Below are 23528 nucleotides of genomic sequence, written 5' to 3' on the forward strand. Positions count from 1 at the left end.
CTCCGAGAGGACCATCCTGATTTACTACCTTCAGTACCAAACTCCCATCCTCAGCTCACTACTCTGGCAATCTTGTAGTATCCCCTTTATTTCTCAAAGCACACCCACTTTCCCAGAACCCTAGACCTCCTACTTATTGCCACATTTCATGACCCCTTCTCAAGACTCCACGACCCTGCTGCAACTTGACCTTGCTGCAACTCCTCCGGTGGCTGATGTTCTAGGACTTTGAATATTATGTAACCTCTCTATATAAAGCAGTGACAGATCATTCATGCCATGATCACTGTTAAATTTCCAGCATGTGATAGTTACTTAGGTACTCAGTAAATGTGGTTAGTGAGGAAAGGATTGCTAGAACTTGATGGAAGATTGATATAGGTCTAGGAATCATAGAAAATGAATCCCCATCTTTCAATTTTTAAGATTATTTTCTGGAGTTGATCATACAGGTACTGGGCTGAACTTCCACTGCAGTTGAAGTCACGTCCTTCCACTACTACAGATAATTATCAGCTACATACATGATGTACAGGGCTCTGGACAACACCAAGCACTTCCTGAGCAGCACCAAAGAGCGCAGATGGGCGAGCTCAGGGTGCATCCTAGCAGCAGCAGCTAGGCATTGCACAGAACGTGGTCCTGGAGTCTGCCACCAGAGACCTTTGCTGCTTGGGCCCGGACAGGCGCTCACCTGTCCCAACCAGGCAACTAACTAGAGGCATTAATTGGGTTTAAGTGGTTAACTTCCAACTCTGTCATTCCTATCCCTCCCCAATACCTTCTAGTCCTGCCCCCAGTTTTAACTTTTCATCTGCTTACATATTACTCCATTTTCACTTACATTTCAACCCCAGGCCAAAAAACAGAGCAGTGAGTAACAGGATAAATGTTCTCGGTCCGAGCCAATACCTTCAACATTTTCAAATTTTCCATATAGGACCAAAGGACATACCAAGCATGATGTTATCAATGCTAATTTTAGTGAATAAAACTGGTTTAAATGATAATAACTGTGATGACACAAACACCACTTTTGCTTTAAAGTCTTTATTATCCTGAATACAAAAGACAGAAGTCCTTTAGGATATAACAGAGTTCTTTATGTGGAAACATTATTTTTTTTTTTTTTACAAGTGAAAAAATAAATACCTCTTGGAATAAAGGCTTATATGCTAATATGTGCCATAAAAAAGTAGAGTTTTAATATTTGACAAAATGTCTGTGCAAAGAAACAAATGCATAAACACATTACTGCTACATTAAGGCAATATGAAAAGTATACTCGGAAATCTCAGTAAAGTGACGGTGTAGGCTTCTAGCTTTTACTTAGCTAGTATTGCACCCAATAAGGTCATCTAGGTGTCCCGACGTCCTAGAAAACCCACAAGCTGACCAGCGTCCAAAATGCCCAAGTGGGAGTGGAGAATGTGATTAAGAATATAGAAACAAAGAAACTCGAAACCCCTCAAAGACCTAGGGAGGGGACAACCGAAAGTTAATACCTAAGCATTTACTACCAAGAAAAAAAAAGCATACTATATCTAAGATATCTACGATAAGGCTGTAAAAGGCTTGATGGCTCAAGCAAAAGCAACCCCAGTGGATGAAGCTGGAGTGGAGTTTCTGGGAGAAGTAGAGAACCCCCTCCCGTTTGTACACCATAAAGCTTCATCCCCATGAGCAACGGTCTGCTTCCCAAGGAACGTGTGTTCCCTTTTCAACTTAAATAAAATATCCCACCGACTCAAGAGCCCAAGGAGTGCAGACTACTCCACAGAAATCTTACAATGAGACTGGTAGCATTTCGTAATCGAAAGCCTTGGGGTGGGGGGTGAGGGCACAGAGGCAGAGAGAAAGGAAGCCGTGCATACCGAGGTCTCTGTTTCCCACTAGCCGGACTGGTTTATATCTGACAACTCGGTCGTCAACTTTTTTAAAAGTCACAGAACTGATCTTTACATCTGTTTACCTTCCAATCCTTCTTGAACAAGTTATAAAAACAGAAAGGACATTAAAATGACTGTTTCTTTAAGAAAAATTTGCCTATTAAAATGTTCAGAGCTCCATGATCATACAAAAAAGAACCAAGGAAAATTCTTAAAACGAATTCTTACAAAATTTGCTCCAAGTAGGAAACTTACCTCGGAATATATGAGGAGACTGAACAACGTCCTTTCCTAAAAGGTACCCACTTTTTTGGCTATGCTGCCACTTAACTGACATCACACATTTTACTTATTTTTTTACTCGATGAGAAGAAGTAGTCATCCAGGGAACGTGTCCGTGTCCCAGGACCCCTCCCGGCCCCCACCACTGCAGCTGTTGATTCTTTGCGTGGCGTGTTTGGTGGGGACGAGTATTTTTTTTATTCTTCCTTTTTTTTTTTTTTTCCCAATATTGCATGATGATGGGTTTTGGAGTATTTATCTTCTCCAGGATCTATCATTTTTATAGTTTAGTCGTAGTGCAGTCCAGGGAAAACGTGGCATGGCCAGTTAAGCGCACAACAGATCAGATTACAGTCAGGTTGAGCAGACTGGTGTGGGTTGGCAGGTAGACGTGCTGTACGTGTTCCACGCGTGACCTACACACCGGACAGGACTAGAAAAGAAAAGCCCACAGTACTTGTTAGGACACCTTCAAGGGTGTATCTTCAGAGTTCACGTGCAGCACTTACTCTATTGTGTGTGCTGTGTAAGTTGTGGTCATCACTATTTCTAGCTCTCAAGTGGTAGAGATCTTTGCTTTCTTTCTTAAGATTTTATTTACTTATTTGAGAGAGAGAGAAAAGAAAGAGAGAGAGCATGAGCAGAGGGGGCAGAGGGAGAAGCAGACTCCTCACGGAGCAGGGAGCCCGATGCAGGGCTCCATCCCAGGACCCTGAGATCATGACCTGAGCTGAAAGCAACTGCTTAACCGACTGAACCACCCAGGTGCCCCACTATCTCTGCTTTCCAACGAGTTTGAAAGTCCATACCTTACAAGGGATTCAAAATATTATGAAAAAGTGTAAACCTCAGGCAATTTGATTATGTTTTTAGTCCCACTCTAAACCAGACACCATGAATAAAGAGATCAGCAAAGAATTCTTGCTGTGTGGGGAGGCTATGGTCCCTGCACGGCAGAGTGCAACCCCTCTGGCAGTGATGCAGGAGACCTGAGACGCTTCCAGAGTCTGGGTGTCCCTGGCTCAGTGGGCTGATCCGGGCCAGCGTCACTGGGTTGATGCCACATGGCCAGTGAACATGGCTCTGCTCCGAGCCACAGGTCACAGCTCTATGTCTCTGGCTGGCTTCTCAGCAAGCACTGCTCTCCCTTGGCCAGAGAGGGACATAGAGGTCAGCCCATGTGGGCAGAAAAAGGCAAATCCCTAGAATGCCCAGCTAGTTCCTGGAGAAGTAAGTCCTTGTTATTGACTCATGATCTACTCTTAGGAAGGATGAAGGCACCCTGCTGGCTCAGTATATAACCCTAAAAATAGCTCTGAAATTAGCAGCTTTTGAAAGACCAGGTATTATTTGGGGCTAAATTTTGAAATAAAACCACAATGATATTTAGTGAACAGTTCTTAGAAATGAAACGAATTGAAAAAAAATCATAAGGGGAAATGTAAGGTGCAAAAAAAGAAAAACATACATGAGCTTTTATTTTTTTGTATTAATGTGAAAATTAGATTGGCTTACTAAGAGCCAATGCAAGATGCCCCCTAGAGGCATATGCAGCAATAAAAGGAAATTAATCACAAATAATCACAGTCACCAATCCCCCCACAGAACCAAAAGTGAGCTATCACCACAGCTTCTTAGTATTCTTCTTCAAATATTTTAAGTAAATAATAAAGACCATCCTCCTATGTGTCAGGAAGCAGGAGGCAATGGTTCCAGCCTCTGGCTTACCTACTAACTAGCTGTGTTACCTTGTGAGTCTGAGCCTTGTTTCCAGAACCTGAAAAAAGCCTATGACTTAAAGCAATTACATTGTTGAAAGTAGTATGTTTTTTTTTTTTTTTTAAATTTTTTTTTTTTATTATTCATGATAGTCACAGAGAGAGAGAGAGAGAGAGAGGCAGAGACACAGGCAGAGGGAGAAGCAGGCTCCATGCACCGGGAGCCTGACGTGGGATTCGATCCCGGGTTTCCAGGATCGCGCCCTGGGCCAGAGGCAGGCGCTAAACCGCTGCGCCACCCAGGGATCCCTGAAAATAGTATGTTAATCCAAAATGTTTCCCAAGAGCAATACCTTTGAAGTCACCAAATACGAAGGCCCTTCCCAGGTGCAGCTGGGCTTTTCGGCTTGCACCTGGCACAGAGCAGGTGCTCATCGACTGTGAACAGTGGGGGGAAGGGAGAGGAGGAGGACAACCCCCGAGCACCCCCTCACCTGCAGCTGGGCGGCGCAGCCCTCACAGCACACGGTGTGGCCGCAAGGGCAGAAGGTCGAGTCGATCTCCTCCTCACAGCACACCATGCACAGCATGGCCTCCTTCAGCTTGCGCAGCTTCTCCTGGAGCGCTCTGGTCTGCTGGCAGCTGAGGCCCTCACAGCTGGCGCAGTTCATGCTGCTCTCCGAGGACTTCAGCGGGGAGTTGGGAGGGCTGTGGTCACTTCTCGAAACCAGATCCACAACGCCAGCATTGTACAGAGCTCTCCTGGCATGGTCATATACCTCCTTTGATGTTCTTTTAATATCGAAGACGTACTTCTTGCCGAGGTTGATATTTTCATTCAGGAACAGAGAGGCCAGGTGGCCCTTCAGGTCTCGGCTGTACTGCATCATGACAGCACTGGTCACTGTGTCACACCTGCAGGGAGATATTGAATGTCTGCTTCAGTACTGACAAGCCCGGGCATTTCTGTGACTCAGACCTCAAATGCTACTGTGCCTAAGAATATTTGTGTCACAGCAGATATTTATATTCTTGTTTGCATGCCTGAAAGTATAATCTTCCAGTTTTATGTGTGTTAAACATTTCAATGATTCTACCTCTATGTTTCTCAAGTGTCCCCAGAGAACCTCGGATAAAGCAGCCATAAATGTAGAGAATAGTGAATGTGAGCCTCCACCCCCAGGGATATGAGTTATAGTCAAAAACCGCTTGTGGCAAGAAAAAAGGACATTTTCTTCTTTCTTGGTTTTATGCTAAAAATTCTCTCAAATTTTCCATTCTGCTCCAAAATTTGTGTGTCTATTTTAACATAAAAAAGGTTAAGAGCGTAATTAAATTTCTCAGCTCTTATTTCTCAAATATGTGGGTCAAACCACAAGTCTACTCTAACACACCTTACGAAATGAGGGTATCGCTATTGTCCTTAGAAAATCCTTACTGTGCACTGCAGGATTGGGATAGATGCTCTACCACAGGGATGACTTAGGTCACCCAGCTAGGAAAAGGCAAAAGCAGTCGCGGGACAGGCCCAGAGTTCCTGGGGGAGGAGGTGCTATGAGAGAATAAGGTAAGAGAAACAGGGGAGTGTGTCTGGGCAGCTCATTCACAGGCATGCCTTGTGGGAAAAGCAGGACCCTGTTGATAAAGACTCCATTGCTAAGTAGAACAGAACTAACAACATGTTTGAAAGCAGTGGATTTCTTAAATTCTGCACAAGATGCACAGACACTACAACCAGAAACCATAGGAGCCTATTGTCATCTGAAAAGTCAGAGCTGTGACAGATGCCAAGGCTGTGGCGGTGTACAGAGGCTAGGTACCTGTAGAAAGCGTGGGTCTCCGTGATGGCTCGGTAGAGCCCGCTGGCCGCCCTGGTACTGATCATCTTGAACAACAGCACGACGCTGTTCCCAGACTCCTTGGTGACGGTCAGGTACACGTTTTTTCCTGACTGGGTGGCCATCTGCACCACAGGGTAAGCGATCCTAAAACACGGGAAGAGAAAAGTGAGCAAGCCCTGAAGCAGAGGTCTGTCAGCGTGTGTGCGCCTTTGTAGGATTGCCCTGGGCCCAGCACCCTGCAGTTAAATCAGATGCTTGGCTGGGGGTACCAGTAAGCACGCTGCTCCCTAGTCAGAAAGGTCATCAGAAAGCAATTGTGGACAGAAGTGCCACAGTGAGCTGTGGGGTGTGTGTGTGTGTGTGTGTGTGTGTGTGTGTGTAGGTAGAAACGACACCTTCACCACAGTGCACTTGAATTCATAGTTTAAAAAATAATTAAGGGGCGCCTGAGTGGCTCAGCAGGTTAAGCATCTGCCTGCAGCTCTGGTCATCATCCCACGGTCCTGGGATCCTGTCCTCACATCAGGCTCCCCGCTCAGTGGGGAGCCTGCTTCTTCTCCTCCTCCCTCTGCCTCTCCCCCAGCTTATGCTCTCTCTCACTCTCAAATAAATGAACCCTTACAAAAATAAATAAATAAAATAAAAATAATTAAACAGTTATTAAGGCCTGAATAAAATTAATATACGTGCCCAAAATGAAACATCTGATTCCTAAAAGATGAGTGTCTAGCAAATCCCTTTACAGTTTTATCTATTTTCGGATGCAGAGCTACAAAGAGTAAGCTTTGGGCTATATAAAACTTTAAAACGTAGGTTACCTATTAATTGGGCAGAAGTCATCCTTGCAAATTGAGATTCCCTCAGGTCCAACCCCAATGAGGAGTTTCTGCCCTTCGCTGTCCCTCACGGAATGCCATTCTATGCCATAGTTTTCCATCGCCGACACAATCTGCAACACCTGGTATTCGGCCGACGCCTGGCTGGTCCCCTCCAACTCTTTATGCTTTGCAACAATGCTGTCAGACACCAAAAGGGCAGAGAGGCATGGAGAGATGAACTTCCATGGTCTTCAGAAAGAAATTTGTACTATTTTTACCAGGAAATCCTGTAGATGCTGCCATTTGTATATCACAAGGACTTAGAGCAATATAGCAATGATCCTGCATTTATTTAGCAAATTGACTAAAATACTTATAAGACACCCTTGCAGATCTCAAATATTATTATTCAGCAAAAAAAGCAAGTGGGGATGCCGGAGAGGGGTGAATTGGAAGAATTATGGAAAATCTCTAAAAGCAAACATAAGAAGTGTTGTATGTAGGAACTTCTCCTGCAGGTATCTACACTTACTTTGTAAGTTTCATTATGATATAGCATTAGAAGGGATTGATTAGATCACCTGCAACTGAAAAAAAAAAATGCAGGATTTATTTTATCTGCTGTGGCAGCCAGCCTCTAACACAGTCCTTCAAGATCCCCATCTCCTGGTATACACATCCTTGTACAATACCCTCCACCTGTGTGTTGGGTACCTGCTGTGTTAATAAACCACTGGATTCCTAACTTGTTTCTAATGAACAGAATATGGTAAAAGTGATGGGATGTCACTCACTTCTGAAATTAAGTTCTAAAAAGGCTTTGACTTCTGTCTTGGGTGTTCTCTCTTGCTCTGTCTGATGGCTTATCATCAGTAGCTACCATGTTATGAAACAGCCTCCTGGAGAGGCCTACGAAGTGAGGTTAGGATAAGGTCCTGCCAACATACCACGTGGGGATCCCAGAAGGGGATCCCTCCTCTGGCTGAGCCTTCAGATGACACTGAACTCCAACAGCTTGCCTGTGGCCTTATGAAAGATCTTGAGCTGGAGAACTCAGCCAAGCCACAGCCAGATTTCTGGCCCACAGAAAGGTGAGCTATTGTCTGTGGTTGTAAGCTACTAAGTTTGGGGTAACTTTCTCCCCCAGAATAGATAACTAAGACACCTACATTAGGTCTCTTGGTTTCCTTGCGAGGATAAAGGAAATACCAATATACATGATGGACTTTCGGACAGATCTGCATTCTTCAGAGATCAGAGACTTAAAAAATTCCTGTTTTGTAGCATTTTATTTAAGGGCATTGATTTAGGTAGATTATATTTTGTTGTCTGTAAATTTCTCAAAGAAAAAGCTAAGAATCTTTTGAAAATAACTGGCTAAATTGGGCAATGGTCTAGTCTTAACCTCACCAATTATCTCTATATACATACCATAGATTCATGTTCTTTGGGAATCATGTATAAATTTACTAGCTCTATGGATCCAAACAGTCGCCCCAATGCAGCCTCACCTGTTCAGAGTAGTGCTGGAGAGCTCCTTTGCACACAGCTCCTCGTAGCTGTACTTGGCAGTGTTCTGATTGTAGTCTCCAAACTTGGTCTGTGCCAGGAGGGCACAGAGCTCCACTGCCTGCTCTGGGGAGCACTGGAGGTGGCCTGCCAGGAGGGTCTCCTTGATATGCAAGAAGAAGATATGCCTGCAAAGCAATGCAAGGAGGTTATCCTAGGGGACTAGTTTGGTATCCAGTTCAACCTGCTGGGCAACTTCACGATCCCTTTCAGGTAAAGGAAAATACAGTAATTTAAAAAGCCACCCCAGGGCACCTCAATTCATGATCCCAGGGTCTGGGATCTAGCCCCACATCAGGCTCCCTGCTCCGTGGGGAGTCTGCTTCTCTCTTTGCTCCTTCCCCTGCTTGCACATGCATGGTCTCTCTCTCTCAAATAAAACCTTTAAAGTTTTTTAAAAAAATAAATACATAAGTAAATAAAAAGCCACCTCAAAAATGCTCGCCACAAAGAATCCTTTAAGTTTCTCTGGAATAAAAAGTATAACCCGGACCCAAAAAAAAAAAAAAAAAAAAAAAAAAACCCAAAAACTAATTAAGGCAAGTTCAGTAACACTGAAGTTACCAAATATAAAATAGTTTCACAAGTCTCTGCATTAAAATTTTTTAAAAATTTTTAAAAGAAATTATCTTGAGAAAAACTTGATCTTGACATGGACCTGATATCAGAGAGCCTTACCTTTATTCAAAGGACCCACAAATGTCTAGTTTTTGTCCCTGCTTATCTAAGCATCATATTCAAATGTTCAATTGCCTATAGAGGTCTCCACTTGGATGTTCAGTATCCTAATTTCACTTTGTTCAAAAGCAAACTCACTGTTTTCCTTCCCAAACCCACTTTTTATGCCAGTGGAAATCGGAGTCTGGTTTGTTATTTTACCCACAGACCCACTTTTGAGTCTTTGTTTTATCTTCACCTACTTTGTTGCTGAAAACCCTTTAAAGTCCATTACAGTCTTCCTATTAATACCTGCTACATCCTACTTGGGGCTCTCAACTATCCAAGAATTTACAATCTCCCGATTTCTGTAGACTCTGCTAATCCACCTTCCCAGCTACTGCTTCTGGGATAAGCTTGCCGTTTCTCTGCCCAAAATCCCTCAAGGAATCCCAACTGTTTGCTGAGGAAGTGTGCTGTTAGCATGAAGCCAGGGTTCTGCGGGTCTGGCCCCCAATGCGCACCCACATGTCCCATCCTTCCCTCCAGCCACTATGCCCCCAGAAAGGGACAATTCTTCCTGGAAAGACCAAGCATGTTCACATCCCCGTGTCTTTGTCTTGGCTGCTCCCTAGGCCCCGAGGGGCATTCTTTCTGTGCCCCCTCACTTAGATACCCTTTCACCCACATCATATGCAAACTGTGTATTCCTCTATTAGAGTATTTGACATATTCCAACTTCTACTACAGTTGGCTGCATGTAAATGGACTTCCCAAGTGTCTAGCACCAGAGGGCTCCGTGAATGGATGGAACACTGCACATGGTCCAAGGTTAGTTTCTCCCCACCCACGTGCCACTCCACTTGTGCCTGTCCTGATTGCATAGGATACTACATTCTATCTTTATTCTAAGGTGTGTACTAAGGTGTGTCAAACTTAGACACTCCTAGGAAACTCCCTATACCGTTGTCACTAATCCAGATTGCCCAAGATTCTCAACAGAGTATCTAAAACTGCCATGGACAGACTGGCCTAGGTTATAAAATTTGTCTCTGGGAAATGTAAGGGTGTAACCTTCCTTTGATGACTTGTTATAACCTCTCAAACTTGCTTAAATACCAGAATATTCTTTCCATTAACAAATGAATTACAACCAGGAGTAAAGCTCCGACACTGCTCTGAATAGAGCTCATAAGTCCAGCTTCCCACTTGAGCTAGATACCCTTATTCCAGTACTCAACAGTGCTTTTATTTATATACTAGCCTTATGCCTGACATCCCAGGTAGAGGAGATACATGAGCAATATCAGAAAAGCAGAAGGAAGCAGGGCTAGAAATACAAGGCGGGAGGTGGGGGTGCTCTAATGGATAGTCTCAAAATGTCAGGCAGACAAGAGCCATTAATCTTCCTTTAAGAGATGTTTAAATTCAATATTTTGTGTGTTCTAGAATGATAAAGAAATATTTAAAATTATCAGATTCTGCCAAAGACTGCAGGTTTTTCTTTATTCAAAGTCCCAATGAAGAAATTACAGTAAGAATGCGTAAAAGCACCGAAAGAAGATAAGCATGGTTTTTATTAACCCAAACATCTGCTAGTCTTTAAAGTATTTTTGACACAGCACTAAACTGAGAAGGGGGTCCCTACCGGGGCAAAGAAATAACCACAAAAATAGCTTGTTTTAAAATAGCTATCTGAGCAGTGAGGGCTAGCATTCTTGTACAATCTTGGTGTTACAACATTGCTTCAGCTCTCAAAAGGCTTTTTAGATGGCCATTCAGTGAACTTCATCTTGGTTAACACATCTCTGTCTCTGTATTCACAGGGGAGTTGAGGGGGCGTTAGCTGGAAACAAAGATCTGAATACTTGCTTATGTTAGAAAAGAAATTATGTACTGAAAAGATTTTAAGGGGTATTGCCACAAACCAAGTCTTCTCAATTTAATTACTGCTCGTGTGGAAGTATCTTTTAACTTCTTTCCCTAGCATCAACCTAGAGACTAGTTTTCTGCTTTGTGCAAGTTTAGCCTGCAAAATCGATCCAATGTCTCTTTCCAAACTATCCATGCCTGCTTCTAGAGAGGCAGCTGCCAAAATCAAAGGCAAAGAAGCAGTAACAGAATATTAACAGGTGGTCAGCAGTCTGAGACCTAATGCTGATCTTTTCTCAGCCTGTGGGTCAGAATTTTAAAACAGAGGAGCAGGAGGACAAACGGCCTTTTCTCCATACTCTGTATTCTGGGATGGATGCAATCAATACCCTAGAAGTAGAAGAATCCTCCTCTTTACCATTTACATAAACTTCCTGACAGGGCCCTTCCTTCCTGTATTTTGCAGTTTCATGGCAAAAAAGCGACCTTTCCATTTCGAGTCAACAATGATTTGTCATAATTGTTTATGTAACCCCAGGGTGAACATATCCGATAGATCCTTTTAGATGGAACTTACAGCCTTTTAGTGCAAAGGAACATCTTCTATCACAGTAACCCCAGCCACAAACTCGTTTTTGGGTGACAAGTTTACGCTCTCCAGGAGAACACCTCAAGAGAGCAGTGACAGCAAGGGTCACCAGCTGTGGTGAGCCATCAACAGACTATTTAATGTGCTCTTCCCAAGAGGGGGGATGGCCAGAGCTCGGAGACACACTCCCACAAGGAATCCAGTGATGGCTCAATAGTTAGTGGGGTGATTTTGAATCAAGTATTTTTTTCCTATTATTTTTCTCTTGAGCCATCTGCTCTGTAACTGTCTAGTTCATGGATGTTCTCCTATCTCTTTTTGTAAAATGGTTGAAAGATTACTGATAATATCAAAATAAGCAGATGGGGTCAAAGAAGTCATGCCTGCAGTGAATTTTTTTTTTGTTAACTGAAGATCAAAAGTGGTTGACATATCTAACTCGCTTTAGGCCACATGCTAGAATCACAAACAGAAAGAAAGCCTCTGGGGGGAGAAAAAAACAACTTACTTCTTTGTCTTAAGCAAATGTCTGTGAATATGTCCTGCAGACATAAGCTCAAACCGCATTTTCTAAACATTCTTCTGGCTGTGTGGTTCTTCAAGTTTTACTCAGTTATTAAGAAAATGGATACTGTCAGTATGTGGTTCAGTATAGATGCCCAAAGTAAAATATTCTGGCTCACTCAAGTCTTTGCACCATGGGTACAAATGAATTCACTTTCTGTAGCATTTGGAAGATTAAAAAAAAAAAAAAAAAAAAAAAAAGGAGTAATATTAAGGACAGCCATATTCTAACTTAAAAAAAAGTCACATATACTTTTTGTTTCTAAGTACTTCAAATTTCCTCTACTTTAAAAATTAATTCTTTTCCATAATTTTAAGGAATAAAGTTAGGGCATTTATCTTTTAAGAACAATAAGCAGAGAACTGTCCTCTGAACACTAGCTTGTCTCATTAGAAATTGTCTAATAATCAAAGTAGAACTTTCTGCAAACCAGCAGGGGTTGCGGACCTGCCCATCACAGGTGGTTATGCTCAATCACTGCCCTCTGGTATCTTCCCAGTGACATTTTGAAGAACTTTCTGTGACACAAACGTAAATCAACTATGTTCACATTTGCTATTGACTCAACATTTAAGTAACAAACCTAAAACACCTTTAAAATGGCTAAGAAGCTATTTTTAAAAACTCTCCAGGGCCACCAACTGGACAGTATTTTTCCCCTGAGACCTGACTGGCCCTGGCCATCCAGGGTCCCTCACCCAGTTAGACCCTCTCTGAGACCACCCATGAGCCTGCTTTAGTCCAGTGAGCCAGTTAACCACATCAGTTTATTTTAAACCAAGCTCTAACTGCCAAGTTGTATTTAAAAATTATCAAATAAAAAAAATTACTATACTTTTTTTGGTTTTATATCTTAATTTCCACTGGAACAAGTATCAGTTCATGATGGATTGTAGGCTTAAATGTAAAAACTATAACCATAACACTTTTAGAATGACACATAAGAGAATATCGCTATCACTTGGGGGGAAGGCAAAGGTTTCTCAGGACACATGAAAAATCATAAAAGAGAAAAATGGATAAGTTAGACTTATCCAAAATTAAAAATTTCTACTCATCAAAAAGCATTAAGACAACAGGTAAGGGGTGCCGGGGTGGCTCAGTTGGTTAAGCGTCTGCCTTTGGATCAGGTCAAGATCCTGGAGTCCTGGGATTGAGCCCCACATCAGGCTCCCTGCTCATTGGGGAGTCTGCTTCTTCCTCTGCCCTCCCCACCCCCACGTGCTCTCTCTCAAATAAATAAATAAATAAATAATCTTAAAAAAAAAAAAAAGAAAGGAAGAGGGGATCCCTGGGTGGCTCAGCGGTTTAGTGCCAGCCTTCAGCCCAGAGCATAATCCTGGAGTCCCGGGATCAAGTCCCTCGCCGGGCTCCCTGCATGGGGCCTGCTTCTCCCTCTGCCTGCATCTATGCCTCTCTGTCTCTGTGTCTTTCATGAATAAATAAATAAATAATTTAATAAATAATTAAAAAAAAAAAGAAAGAAATTGGGCAAGTCACAGGAGAAATTGTATTTATAAAACACCTCTCTGACAAGGAACTGTTATATATGAAGAACCTCCATGGCTCAAAAAAACAAAGGCAACAAGTCAGAAAAAATGGGTGAATGACTAGAACAGATACTTCACAAACGAATCTGTAGGAAAGGCCAATAAGTATGTGAAAAAAGTGCTTAACATTATTAACATTATTAATTAGCATTATTACTTATTAATCTATAATTAATTATAGAGACACAGCAATGAAACCCACAACACACCCACCAGAAGGCTGGCAGGGAGGGGGAGGACTCAAACTCTCAGTGGGAGGACAGAATGGTACAGTTTAGGGAAGAGGCCTGGCAATTACTTAACTAAATGATGACCTCTTCTGTGGCCCAGCTATTCCATTCTTAGGTATTTCCTCAAGAGGAATGAAAATATATGTCTACAAAAGACTGTACTTGACCACAGCAGCTCTACTCAGAATAGCTGAAAAATAGGTACCCAACAACAGAAGTATGGATCAACAAAGAGCAGTATATTCGTATGATGGAATCCTACCTAGCAATGAACAAGTCATTGATATATATGTACATATATACGATGAATCTCTAAAAAATTATAATGAAAAGATGCCAGAAACAAAAGAGCATGCACTTCACGATTCCATCTGTGTGAAAAAGAATAGACCTAACTAACCTATGCCAGAAAAACATTCAACCCTGACTGTGGTGTGAGGGGGTGGGGGAGGTGGAGGTGGGAGTGGGGAAGCCCTGAGCGTAGGGATGGACCTCAGAAGAGCATGAGGGAACTTTCTGGAGTGGCGGTAATATTCTAAATCTCACTAAGGATTTTGTTTAAACAGCCACATCCATTCATCAAAACTCATCAAATGGGATAATTAGGATTTATGCATTTCATCATATGTATTGTATCAAAAGAAAAAAAACTATAGACAAATACAGAGTTCTACTTAATGATATGCATTGTTGAAGTCTTTAGGGGGAAGTGTACTTACCCATAACTTATTCTGAAAAATATCAAAAATAAATATGTGATAAAGCAAGTATATTAAACTGATTAAACTATTAATAGTAGAATCTAGATGGGGGTATTGGCTGTTCACTGTAAAAACCTTCAACTTATCTGCGTGTTTGTAAATTTTCATAATAAGAAGTTGAGTAACACTAGTGAAAATCCTTATGGTCATGGTTCAGAATGAATAGCGGTTACCTATACCTAAAATGAACTATCAAATCTACTATACTCTATGGAAGGTTTGCAATTGAGAAACTGAAAGGACCAAATAATTACCAAGTCAGGTCTCTATTCAGCTTAAGGAAATCCTTCTCAATACCCAAAATGGAAAATGGGAACCACAGACAAATTTGCTCTTCCTCAGGTTCCAAAGCAGTTAAAAGATATGGGGGTGCGGGGCGGGAAACCCCCAACTTCAAAAGTAATTACAAGAAGCATGAGATCTGCGCTTGGGGAAAAAAATAGGCTTACTTACAACAGAAACCTGACCTAGACAAGCAATAATCCAGGCAATCCTATAGTTTCAAAGTGTTACCTTCAAGATCTCTCCCAACGGTCCAGATTGTGAGGAGTACTGTTAATCCAGGAGAGATCTGGAAGCAGACTACAGTGGGGTATGACCCTGGAGCAGTAAAACACTGTCACCCTGAGTCTGACCCTATGTATCATCTAAATAGTCAAGTTTCATTTAAAACAACAGGCTTAAATTAAAAGTCCATTTTGGTTACATAAAAAAAAAATCTATTTCTTAATGTTCATTGCATACTTCATACAAATACACCCATATGAGAAATTTGTAAAGACACTGAATGTGCCCAGCTGGGAGATCTGTGGCTAAAATAAACACATGATCATGCAAACATCCTATACTCTTAGTAAAAAGAAAAGACTTAATAGATAAATTAGAATTGAGAAATCTAATGAATACTTTTGGAAAACAATATAGAAATCTGCTTTTCTTTCCTGAGGCCTATTTTGTGTTTGGTCATACAGAACAAAGAAAAGAAAAAACAATGTGTCATTCCAGTTTTTGGCATAGAGTCGATATGAAAAACACAGTGACACCTTTATATCAGATAAATACTGCTGTAACAGCATCCTACAGAATATATCCATCCCAAATCCCACAAAGGTAAATTATGCAGAGCAACCTTTACCGACACCGACAATGTATTAAAAGATTTTGAAAATGATTACAGGCCCTGGCTAGGATCCATGTGATTTGGTTTGAACATATTCAAGATTGTCACCTCAACTCGGCCTATGGTTTGTGTGTGGCATTTGCTTTGTGGATTTCAATGACGTCACCTTCCCTAGATTTTGACATCTAAGGGATTTTTGTTGGGAGAAATGGAAAGCCTGGGTTCCATAAGTATTTAGAACCTATTCATTGTCTGAAAATTAGGCTAAGTGAGCCTGGGGCTTGAAAACTATCTGAATTTCATAAAAGGTCCAGGCGAATGGTCATTCATTTTAGATGAGAACTAATAGCCACAATAAACAAAAGGCTTGGGTGGGGTGGAGGGAGTGAAGGAAGGAAGCAAAAAAAATGCTGAGAGCTGAGCAAGTTCTTAACAGAGAATAAACACTACAAAACATTTTTTTAATGGCAAGACTTCTTTTAGACAGTTTCAAACTTCTCAAGTTCTAGAAGCAAACTAGCCAACATTTCACTAGCCATAAGGAGACTTCTATTATCAATATCAGCTAACCCCATTTTTATTTATTTCTAATTTCTTAATTCATTGATTCAACAAATGTTTATGCACCAGACACTTGGCAGACTCTGGGGAATATAATGTTGCTCAACCCCCTGCTTCATGGAGTTTAAATTGTTAGAGTAGCTGACAATAAACAAATTGTCACATAGGAAAATGGTAGTGTTATACGCTCATTAGACTCTAGAAAGGAAAGCTACATGATGTCTTGGGATGGTTCAGTCTCCTGAGAAGGCTCAGTAAAGGCTTTCCCAAGGAGGGATGACTGCGTGAAGTCTGAAGGACAGTGGGCTTTAATGAGGGATGAGTCAAACTCAACACCACTCACTTGCATCACTGAAATCTTGATGAGATTCAACACTCAGGATTACAGCATTTTCCTGAACATTTAGTTCAGGATTCACGGGAGGCTCACTTGTCCTGAGCTCACTTCTGGGAAAGAGAATTCAGGTGTTGGTGAGTCTTGAGGAAGCAGGAACACCCCTAGCAAAGATCAGAGAACTCTGCCTAAATGTAGCAAAGTCAGGAGAAACAAGATTTTATTGCAGTGGGTGGTATAATCACCATCTCTGAAGATGAAGCATAGAATCCTCAAATCTCTGGCTTTGGAAATGTTGACAAAATCTGGTCTGAATTGCTGTGAATAACTGAGAACCTTTGAAAGGCAAGAATTTCAAAGATCACTATTATTTCACATCTACTTCCAGAATACATGAGTTTCACTTTTAGTTTTAATGCACAGCATAGCAAACATCTGCTGAATCTACCTGTGTGTCTCTGTCTCTGAAATGTGCCAGCTGAATCTGAACAAGATTCTCTGGTTACCTTCCAGAGCCCCGATTCAAGTCAAGCATAATATTCTGGGTGAAGAACCAAATCTAAAATTAGGCCAAATCAGAGGCCAGATTAACTGTTATCAATCTAAGCAGACACTTGATATGGTTTTTCTTCCCTTCTTTGTCTTCAGCAAAATATATTTAGGAAAACTTTAAGGAAAATAAGAGAGAGGACACAGAAGCAAAGAAAAATTTACAGTAGAAGTGATTTTTGAGAGATAAATTCTTCCTGGGCTTTCAACTGAGATGAAGCTCAGGGCTGGCTCAGTCTTAGAAGTCTGGTAGTTGGGGGACAGAGATGCACCTAGAATGAGGGACTTCTGCTTCCCCCTAGTACTCTCCTGTTACAAACAGGCCTTCCTGCCTGCCGTTCTGCAGCAGCCTCCCTCATCTGATGCGAACTAATATATTCACTGCCCCCACGTACCAGCTCTACTGTAAGGAGGCTACTTTAATTCTCCACAGAGGCCAATTTGGCCAGGATATTTCAGGGCCATTTAATAAACTGTCTAGACACTTTCAGTATACTAAACTTACCCTCGTGGCTTGACTTTGAGATAGTAGAAAAGCACGGCTCATAGCTGGATTGGCAGAGCAGAGTTTACAGACTAGGTAAATAGATCTCTTTTATTTTCATGGCAATTTACATAAATATTTTATAACGAATCATTAAATATCAAGAAGTTTACCACCCAGCTTTATCTGGCTAACGTGACATTAGGGAAAATCAGTGTTTTTGCTCAGTAGTATCATATACACAAAAACAATGCTAACTGTAATTCCACTGGACCCAGTATAACTTCCGAATCCTGCTGAAAAGGTACAAATGCTAATTACAAATCAGTTATTAAAGCAGAATGCTCTATGCTTTAGGGGCCAATTTCTTCAAATTCTGTATTTTGGACAACCCCATGAAAAACAAGTAAAATTCACCAATATTTTATAAAAGCAAGTCAAATGCTTAGGCCATGCTAATTTTTTAATAAGATTTCAAAAGGAACTGAAATCAATTAAAGTTACCTAGGCTAACCAGGTACATGTATTCTCTTGAGCACTATTAGGCATGAATCTCAATTGAGTCAACAAAGAAGGAAATTTGATTTCTATTCTAATTCACAGAATCTCTCTATTTCCTGCAGGAATAAAGTAGACTTAATAATGGCTATTAACTCAATTGCAGAAAAGCACAGGTAAAGACCATCTAAGAGCACACTTTAAAGTCTTCATCATTCATAACACAATTGGATCATGCTGTTATGACTTCAGCCATTGTTTAAATGAGATGTATTTGGTCCTCAAAGCTGCTGCAAACTTAAAAAATAAATTCATATCCTCAAGGCAGATTTGCATCTGGAGACCCAGAAAGGATTGATATCATGATAAATCTACATGATAAAACCATGATAAAACTACACAATGAAAAGTCCAATGTGTTGTAATATGTGTGTGTGTGTGTCCTCTTCTCTTACTCTACTCCATTATCTTGAAGTACAGAGTGGAAACCTTCACAAGTCTGCTTTAAGGTAAAAAAACAAAAACAAAACACAACCTATTCTGATTAACATAAACAGCTAAAACAGCCTTACTACACATGCAATCATGTGAATATTTTGCAAGAGATTTCCAAGAACACTAAGAATTTGATATACTAGCTTGCCTCAGAAATAAAACTGAACATCTCCCTCACTGTTTAAAACTCCCTAACCAGGTAGAAGAGACATTTCAAATTCAAATGAACAGAATTTCAAAATATGTTTCCATCAGTCCTTCAGCAGAGGAGAAGAAAAAAAAAAAAAAAAGACATGAGAACCCTTAAAGGATTTTGCTCACTTATCATACCTTGAGATTGTCACACATTTTTCATGTGTGGTGAATTTCCAACCCAAAGGATTATGAAAAATATCAGAACTCAGATCCAAAGTTTGTTGTCTTTAAAAGTTGTTTTCTTCCTTTCTTTTTTTCTTAACATGCCACTGTAAGATTCAGGTCTCTTGCATTTCAGCAATAAATACTGAATGCCAGTTTCCTAATTTGGCTCATCCTTGAAAAGTACTACAGACAGTCCAGGGGGAGAAAACATTTTCTGTTTGAAAAAGGCACCCACGTGCTCCAGTTGTCTACCACTGCTGGTGGTTTTCTACAAGTAAAGAGATAAAGTCAAATCTAAACAATCCTGTGTTACAGATGTGTGGGTTCAAGTTCCGTTACACCGGCCCTACAGTGTTTTTCTACTAAGTTTTCAAGATGCTTAAAAACTTCCAAAATTCTGCATGAAGTCAGATGGAGCGCTTTGCTACATGTTGTAATTTGACACTAGGCTTAAATTGACCAAGTTTAAGTAACCCAAGAGGAACTGTTTCCTGCTTTCTGTTAGAACCCTCTACAATGACCTGTAGTAACACTGCTGAGGCAGAGGTTACTATCGGGCATTTGATGCGGCTATCAGGAAGTCAGTTGGGTTTTTTAACCTTTTTTTTTTTCTGCCTTGTGGCACTGATCTCCAGCGTTCACAAGAATCCAGCCCTGCCCCTTGTTGTTTATAAAGACAAAAAAAAAACCCACAAGAGACAGAAAACATACCCCAGGCCAACTAGGCGGTTCCCTCTTCACCTCAACAAAAGGGCTGAGCCGTGGAAAACTTCTCAGTTAGGAACCAACTCACTCTGTGTCAACCACGTTTGCCTGTGAACATCTCTGGGGAGGTGCAACAGCCCTTTCTAAACGGAATCAAAGGTCTATGTATGTGACATTGGTTTATTTCAGTGCCACTTTACCTCGTCTGCTCCTGTAAGATGAGATGAGGTTCCACGAAGAATTTGACTCTCAGTTTAAGCCGGTAAGGGGCTAGCCCATCCATCTGCTGGGAGATCCGATTTCTCAGATTTAGCCATAAACTTTCGCCTTTGCTACCCGTAAACTGCAGTCCAAAGTAATCAACTTCTATAATTCCCAGCCGCCTGCACACCTAGAACAGAAAAGGAGTGCAATACGGATGAGCAAATGGTCCATGTGGTCAAAGCAAACCCAAGGACACCGTCTGGGTGCAAGCTTCCTGCCTGCTTTTCACAACGTTCAACAAAGGTGCTACAATTCCTGCCTTAAGCTGTAAGAACAAAGTTCTAAGGTCCCAGTGTTGTTAAACCAACAGAGAGGCTTTGTGCTTCCTTTAACACCTAGGACACCGTCAACTGCAGTAGGGAGAAAGGAGTCCTCGAGAGTAGCCTTCCAGAAAGGCCGAGGGAGGCAATCTACAGGGTTATTTTCTCTTATTCCAATCACCGGAATCCCCTCCACCAGCACAATCCGCACCGCTGATTTGGCAGATTATCTGGACAATTTTAACCATCTGGACTCCAAGAAACAAACACGGTGAGGAAACACGCCACAAGTGTCAGCTAGGAGGTTTTCCACACAGCTCAGGTCTAGGGGGTTTGAGGGCACAGCGTTCCCCTTGAGACCAGGTTTTCTGTCTGTCATACCAACGTGCAGTTTCGAGCCATTCGTCGTTACTCCTAAGGGGAATGCGTGCTTTCAAGGCAACGGAGTGGGTGACCCAAACCCGCGGCCCTCCGGGGCCCCGCAAACCGGGAGGTGCAGGTGGACGGTGCATTGGAGAAGCAGCAAGAGACAAGAGCGTCGCCTGTCTGCCCAGCAGCCACCTCATCTGGGGGCTCAGGTGGCACCGCCAGACCCCGCGGGGGACCCGACAGGCGGCATCATGCACACACCTGCGGCAGGTGTGCCGGGCCGCCTTCTTCCGGGAAAGTGCGGGGCTGGGGGGGGGGGCAGCCCGCCGCGCGCGTCCCCCCCGCCCCCCCCTGCGCGCTGCCAGCCTGCGGGGACCGCGGGCCCCACGGCCGCGAGGAGGAGGAGGAGGAGGAGGAGGAGGAGGAGGAGGAGGAGGAGGAGGAGGAGGAGGAGGAGGAGGAGGAGGGGGGCGCTCCCCGCCGGGCCGCCGCAGCGCCGTCCGCTCCCCGGGAGGCTCCTGGCGCCGCCGCGAGGCCCCTCGGCCTCTGGGGACCGCCGCCCCCGCCCGGCCCCGGCCGTCACCTGGTTGAGGCAGTCCTCGCCGTTGGCTTTCGCCTCCACCTCCACCTCCATCAGCACCGCGTCCGGCCTCGTCACATAGCACAGCATGGCTGGGGCCGGCGCTGCCGCCGCGGCCGCCTCCTCCTTGTGCGCGCGGGGCTGCCGCCTCGCCGCGGCTCACAGGCAGCCCCGGGCTCGGCGACGCTGGCCCCCGGGAGGCTGCAGCGCCGCAGACCGCCGCCCCGCGCCCCCGCCCTCCGCCCGCGCGCCGGCCGCCCGCCCGCCCGGGTCCCCGCGGCGGCGCCGCACTCCAGCAGCCCGACTGCCTGCGGCGCGCCGGGGACTCCGCTCATATAGCGGCCCCGCCCCCTCCGGCGGCGGCCCCAGCCAATCAGCGGCCGCGCCCCGCCTCCGCCGCCGGGCCAGCCAATAGCGGCGCCCGCTCGGCCGCGGCTGAGTTCCCCCGGGCGGCCCGGGAGGTGGCGGCGTGCGGGCGCGGAGGGCTGCGCGGGGAGGGGGCCCGGGGCCGGGGCCCGGCCGCCCCCGCCCCCGCCCCCGCCCCCGCCCGCTGCGCGACGCTGCTCCCAGCCGGGCGAGCGGCCCCGGGGCTGGGGCGCCCCTCTGCCTGCCTGGGATCCACCGTTCTCCAGGAGCCTTGGGTCGCTGCGAGAACGCCTACGGGAGGTGAACGTCCAAGGCAAAGGGAGCAACCCCGAGCCCGGAGCAAACTGCCCCCGCGCCCCCCCGGGGGTTGCCGCCGTGGGCTGTTGGAAGGCGGAAGGATCGCTCCTCAATTTAGACCTCGGCGGTGGGGGGAAAAAAAATCTGAGTATAAAAGTTTTTTTGTTTTTTGTTTTTTTTTGCAGGGCCTCCTGTGTGGCTCAGTGGTTGAGCATTTGCTTTCGGCTCAGGTCGTGGAATCGAATCCCCCAGGGAGCCTGCTCCTCCCTCTGCCTGTGTCTCTGCCTCTCTCTGTCTCTCTCTGCGTCTCTCATGAATGAATAAATAAAATCTTTTTTTTTTTTTTTTTCAGTTGACCACTGAGCTGCATCTAGCGTGGAGCTGGATCTAGCACTTCGGCATAAATCTTCTCCAGAAGCTTCTGTTTACAGGTTGTACTGAATCAAAACACCTTATGGGGCTCCAAGGCCCTCTCTCGTTCATCCTGTCTCGTGCGTTATTCATTCATTAAACGTTAATTGAGCACTTGCTGTGCTGCCGGTCCCTTCTCTCAGGCAACCAGATGTTATCCCCATCTTGAAGGTTAGGGACTTATCTCAGAACCTAACAGGTGGTAACCTCAGCAGTAGCTATTAGTAATTAAAGGCCTCCTAGTCTTCACTCATTTACTACTTGTTCCTTTTTGCCAATGCACGAGTTAGCCTACTCTTTGGTTTCTTTATAGGAGAAATGAGATGCGGGTTTCAGTCTTGGACCCTTGGAAAGCCTGCTTCATCTCTCTGAAGTTCAGTGTTTTCAACAGTAAAATGGAAAGCACAATATCTGCTCTGCTCCCCTCATCCCCCACTCGCCCCTTCCCCAGTATTGCTGTGAAGACCAGCAGAGATATGCTCACAAAAGCGTTTGAATGACTCTATTTGCAAGATCTCTGATGTCAGCTCTGTGCCTGCCTGCCAATGGCTTCTGTCCTCACCCCTTTTCCTGAGTCTCAAAGATATCCATCCCACTAGCTTTTATTGCAGAAGAAATAGGAAGGGCATCAGAGCAGAAGGCTGCAAAGAAAGATCCTATCACAGTCTTTCACTAAAGCCAACTATGGGTAAAATTATAACTAGTCAAAGTCCCTACCCTCAATGTTGCAGGCAGACATGTGTGCACTCCCAGCTTTCTTTGTGTCTTACGAATGCACCTCATGAAATTGTACTGCTGAAATAGCCTCCTCTCCTATCAACTCCTGTTCCTCATTCCCTTAAATCCAGTTTGCTGATTGGGAAATTTATCCAGGAGACCGTATTTGGACCACCGTTATCTAACCTATGCTTATTCGCTAGCAACTTTAGGACAGGAAGAAGAGGTGAGGGCCAAGATGGGGCCCAGGCATATTGGTGAATATTTTTGCTTATAAACAGCTAAGCTGGCTAACCCAAAGCCACCTAACCAAAAGTTGGCTAAAAGGGAATCAAATGCACAAATTTTGGAAGCTCATAAAATCAATGGGAACAAGACCTGAAAATGAATAGAAAGGGAGAAATATTGATTGACAGAAAGCGAAAATAAGACAAAACAAACAACAACCAAAACCAAACACTTGTTTTGTTGAGAAACCACTTTAAAAATAACATATTTTTGGTTTTGGCGGGAATATCCAAACCCAGATTATGCTCCTGCTATGGGATGGTTGATAAAGATTGCAATTGTTTTTGAAATTAAGAATCACTAGGAAGGTGAGTGGGAGGATGGATGGGTGAAATAGATAAAGGGGATTAAGAGCACATTTATTGTGATGAGCACTGAGTAATATATAGAATTGTTGAATCATTATATTGTGCTCCTGCAACTAATATAACACTGTATGCTAATTATACTTCAATAAAAAATAAATACATAAAAAGAATCACCAGATAATCCTGACGAGGAGACAGATTTCTTTTTTTTAAGATTTTAT

General features: G+C 43.5%; 1 protein-coding gene across 1 annotated transcript; it reads right to left on the minus strand.

Moving 5' to 3' along the window:
- Window positions 1–1034: 1034 nt before the first annotated feature.
- On the minus strand, window positions 1035–21107 carry MYLIP (myosin regulatory light chain interacting protein). The gene is made up of 7 exons (XM_077886449.1): window positions 20924–21107; window positions 19648–19838; window positions 8060–8245; window positions 6549–6746; window positions 5710–5874; window positions 4384–4804; window positions 1035–2604 (listed from the first exon to the last, which is right to left on the minus strand). The coding sequence occupies exons 1-7, from the start codon at window positions 21008–21010 to the stop codon at window positions 2515–2517; spliced, it is 1338 nt and encodes a 445-aa protein (XP_077742575.1). The 5' UTR covers window positions 21011–21107; the 3' UTR covers window positions 1035–2514.
- Between the last annotated feature and the right edge of the window lie 2421 nt (window positions 21108–23528).

Source organism: Canis aureus, chromosome 37 (genome assembly GCF_053574225.1).
Source record: "Canis aureus isolate CA01 chromosome 37, VMU_Caureus_v.1.0, whole genome shotgun sequence".
NCBI lineage: Eukaryota > Metazoa > Chordata > Mammalia > Carnivora > Canidae > Canis > Canis aureus.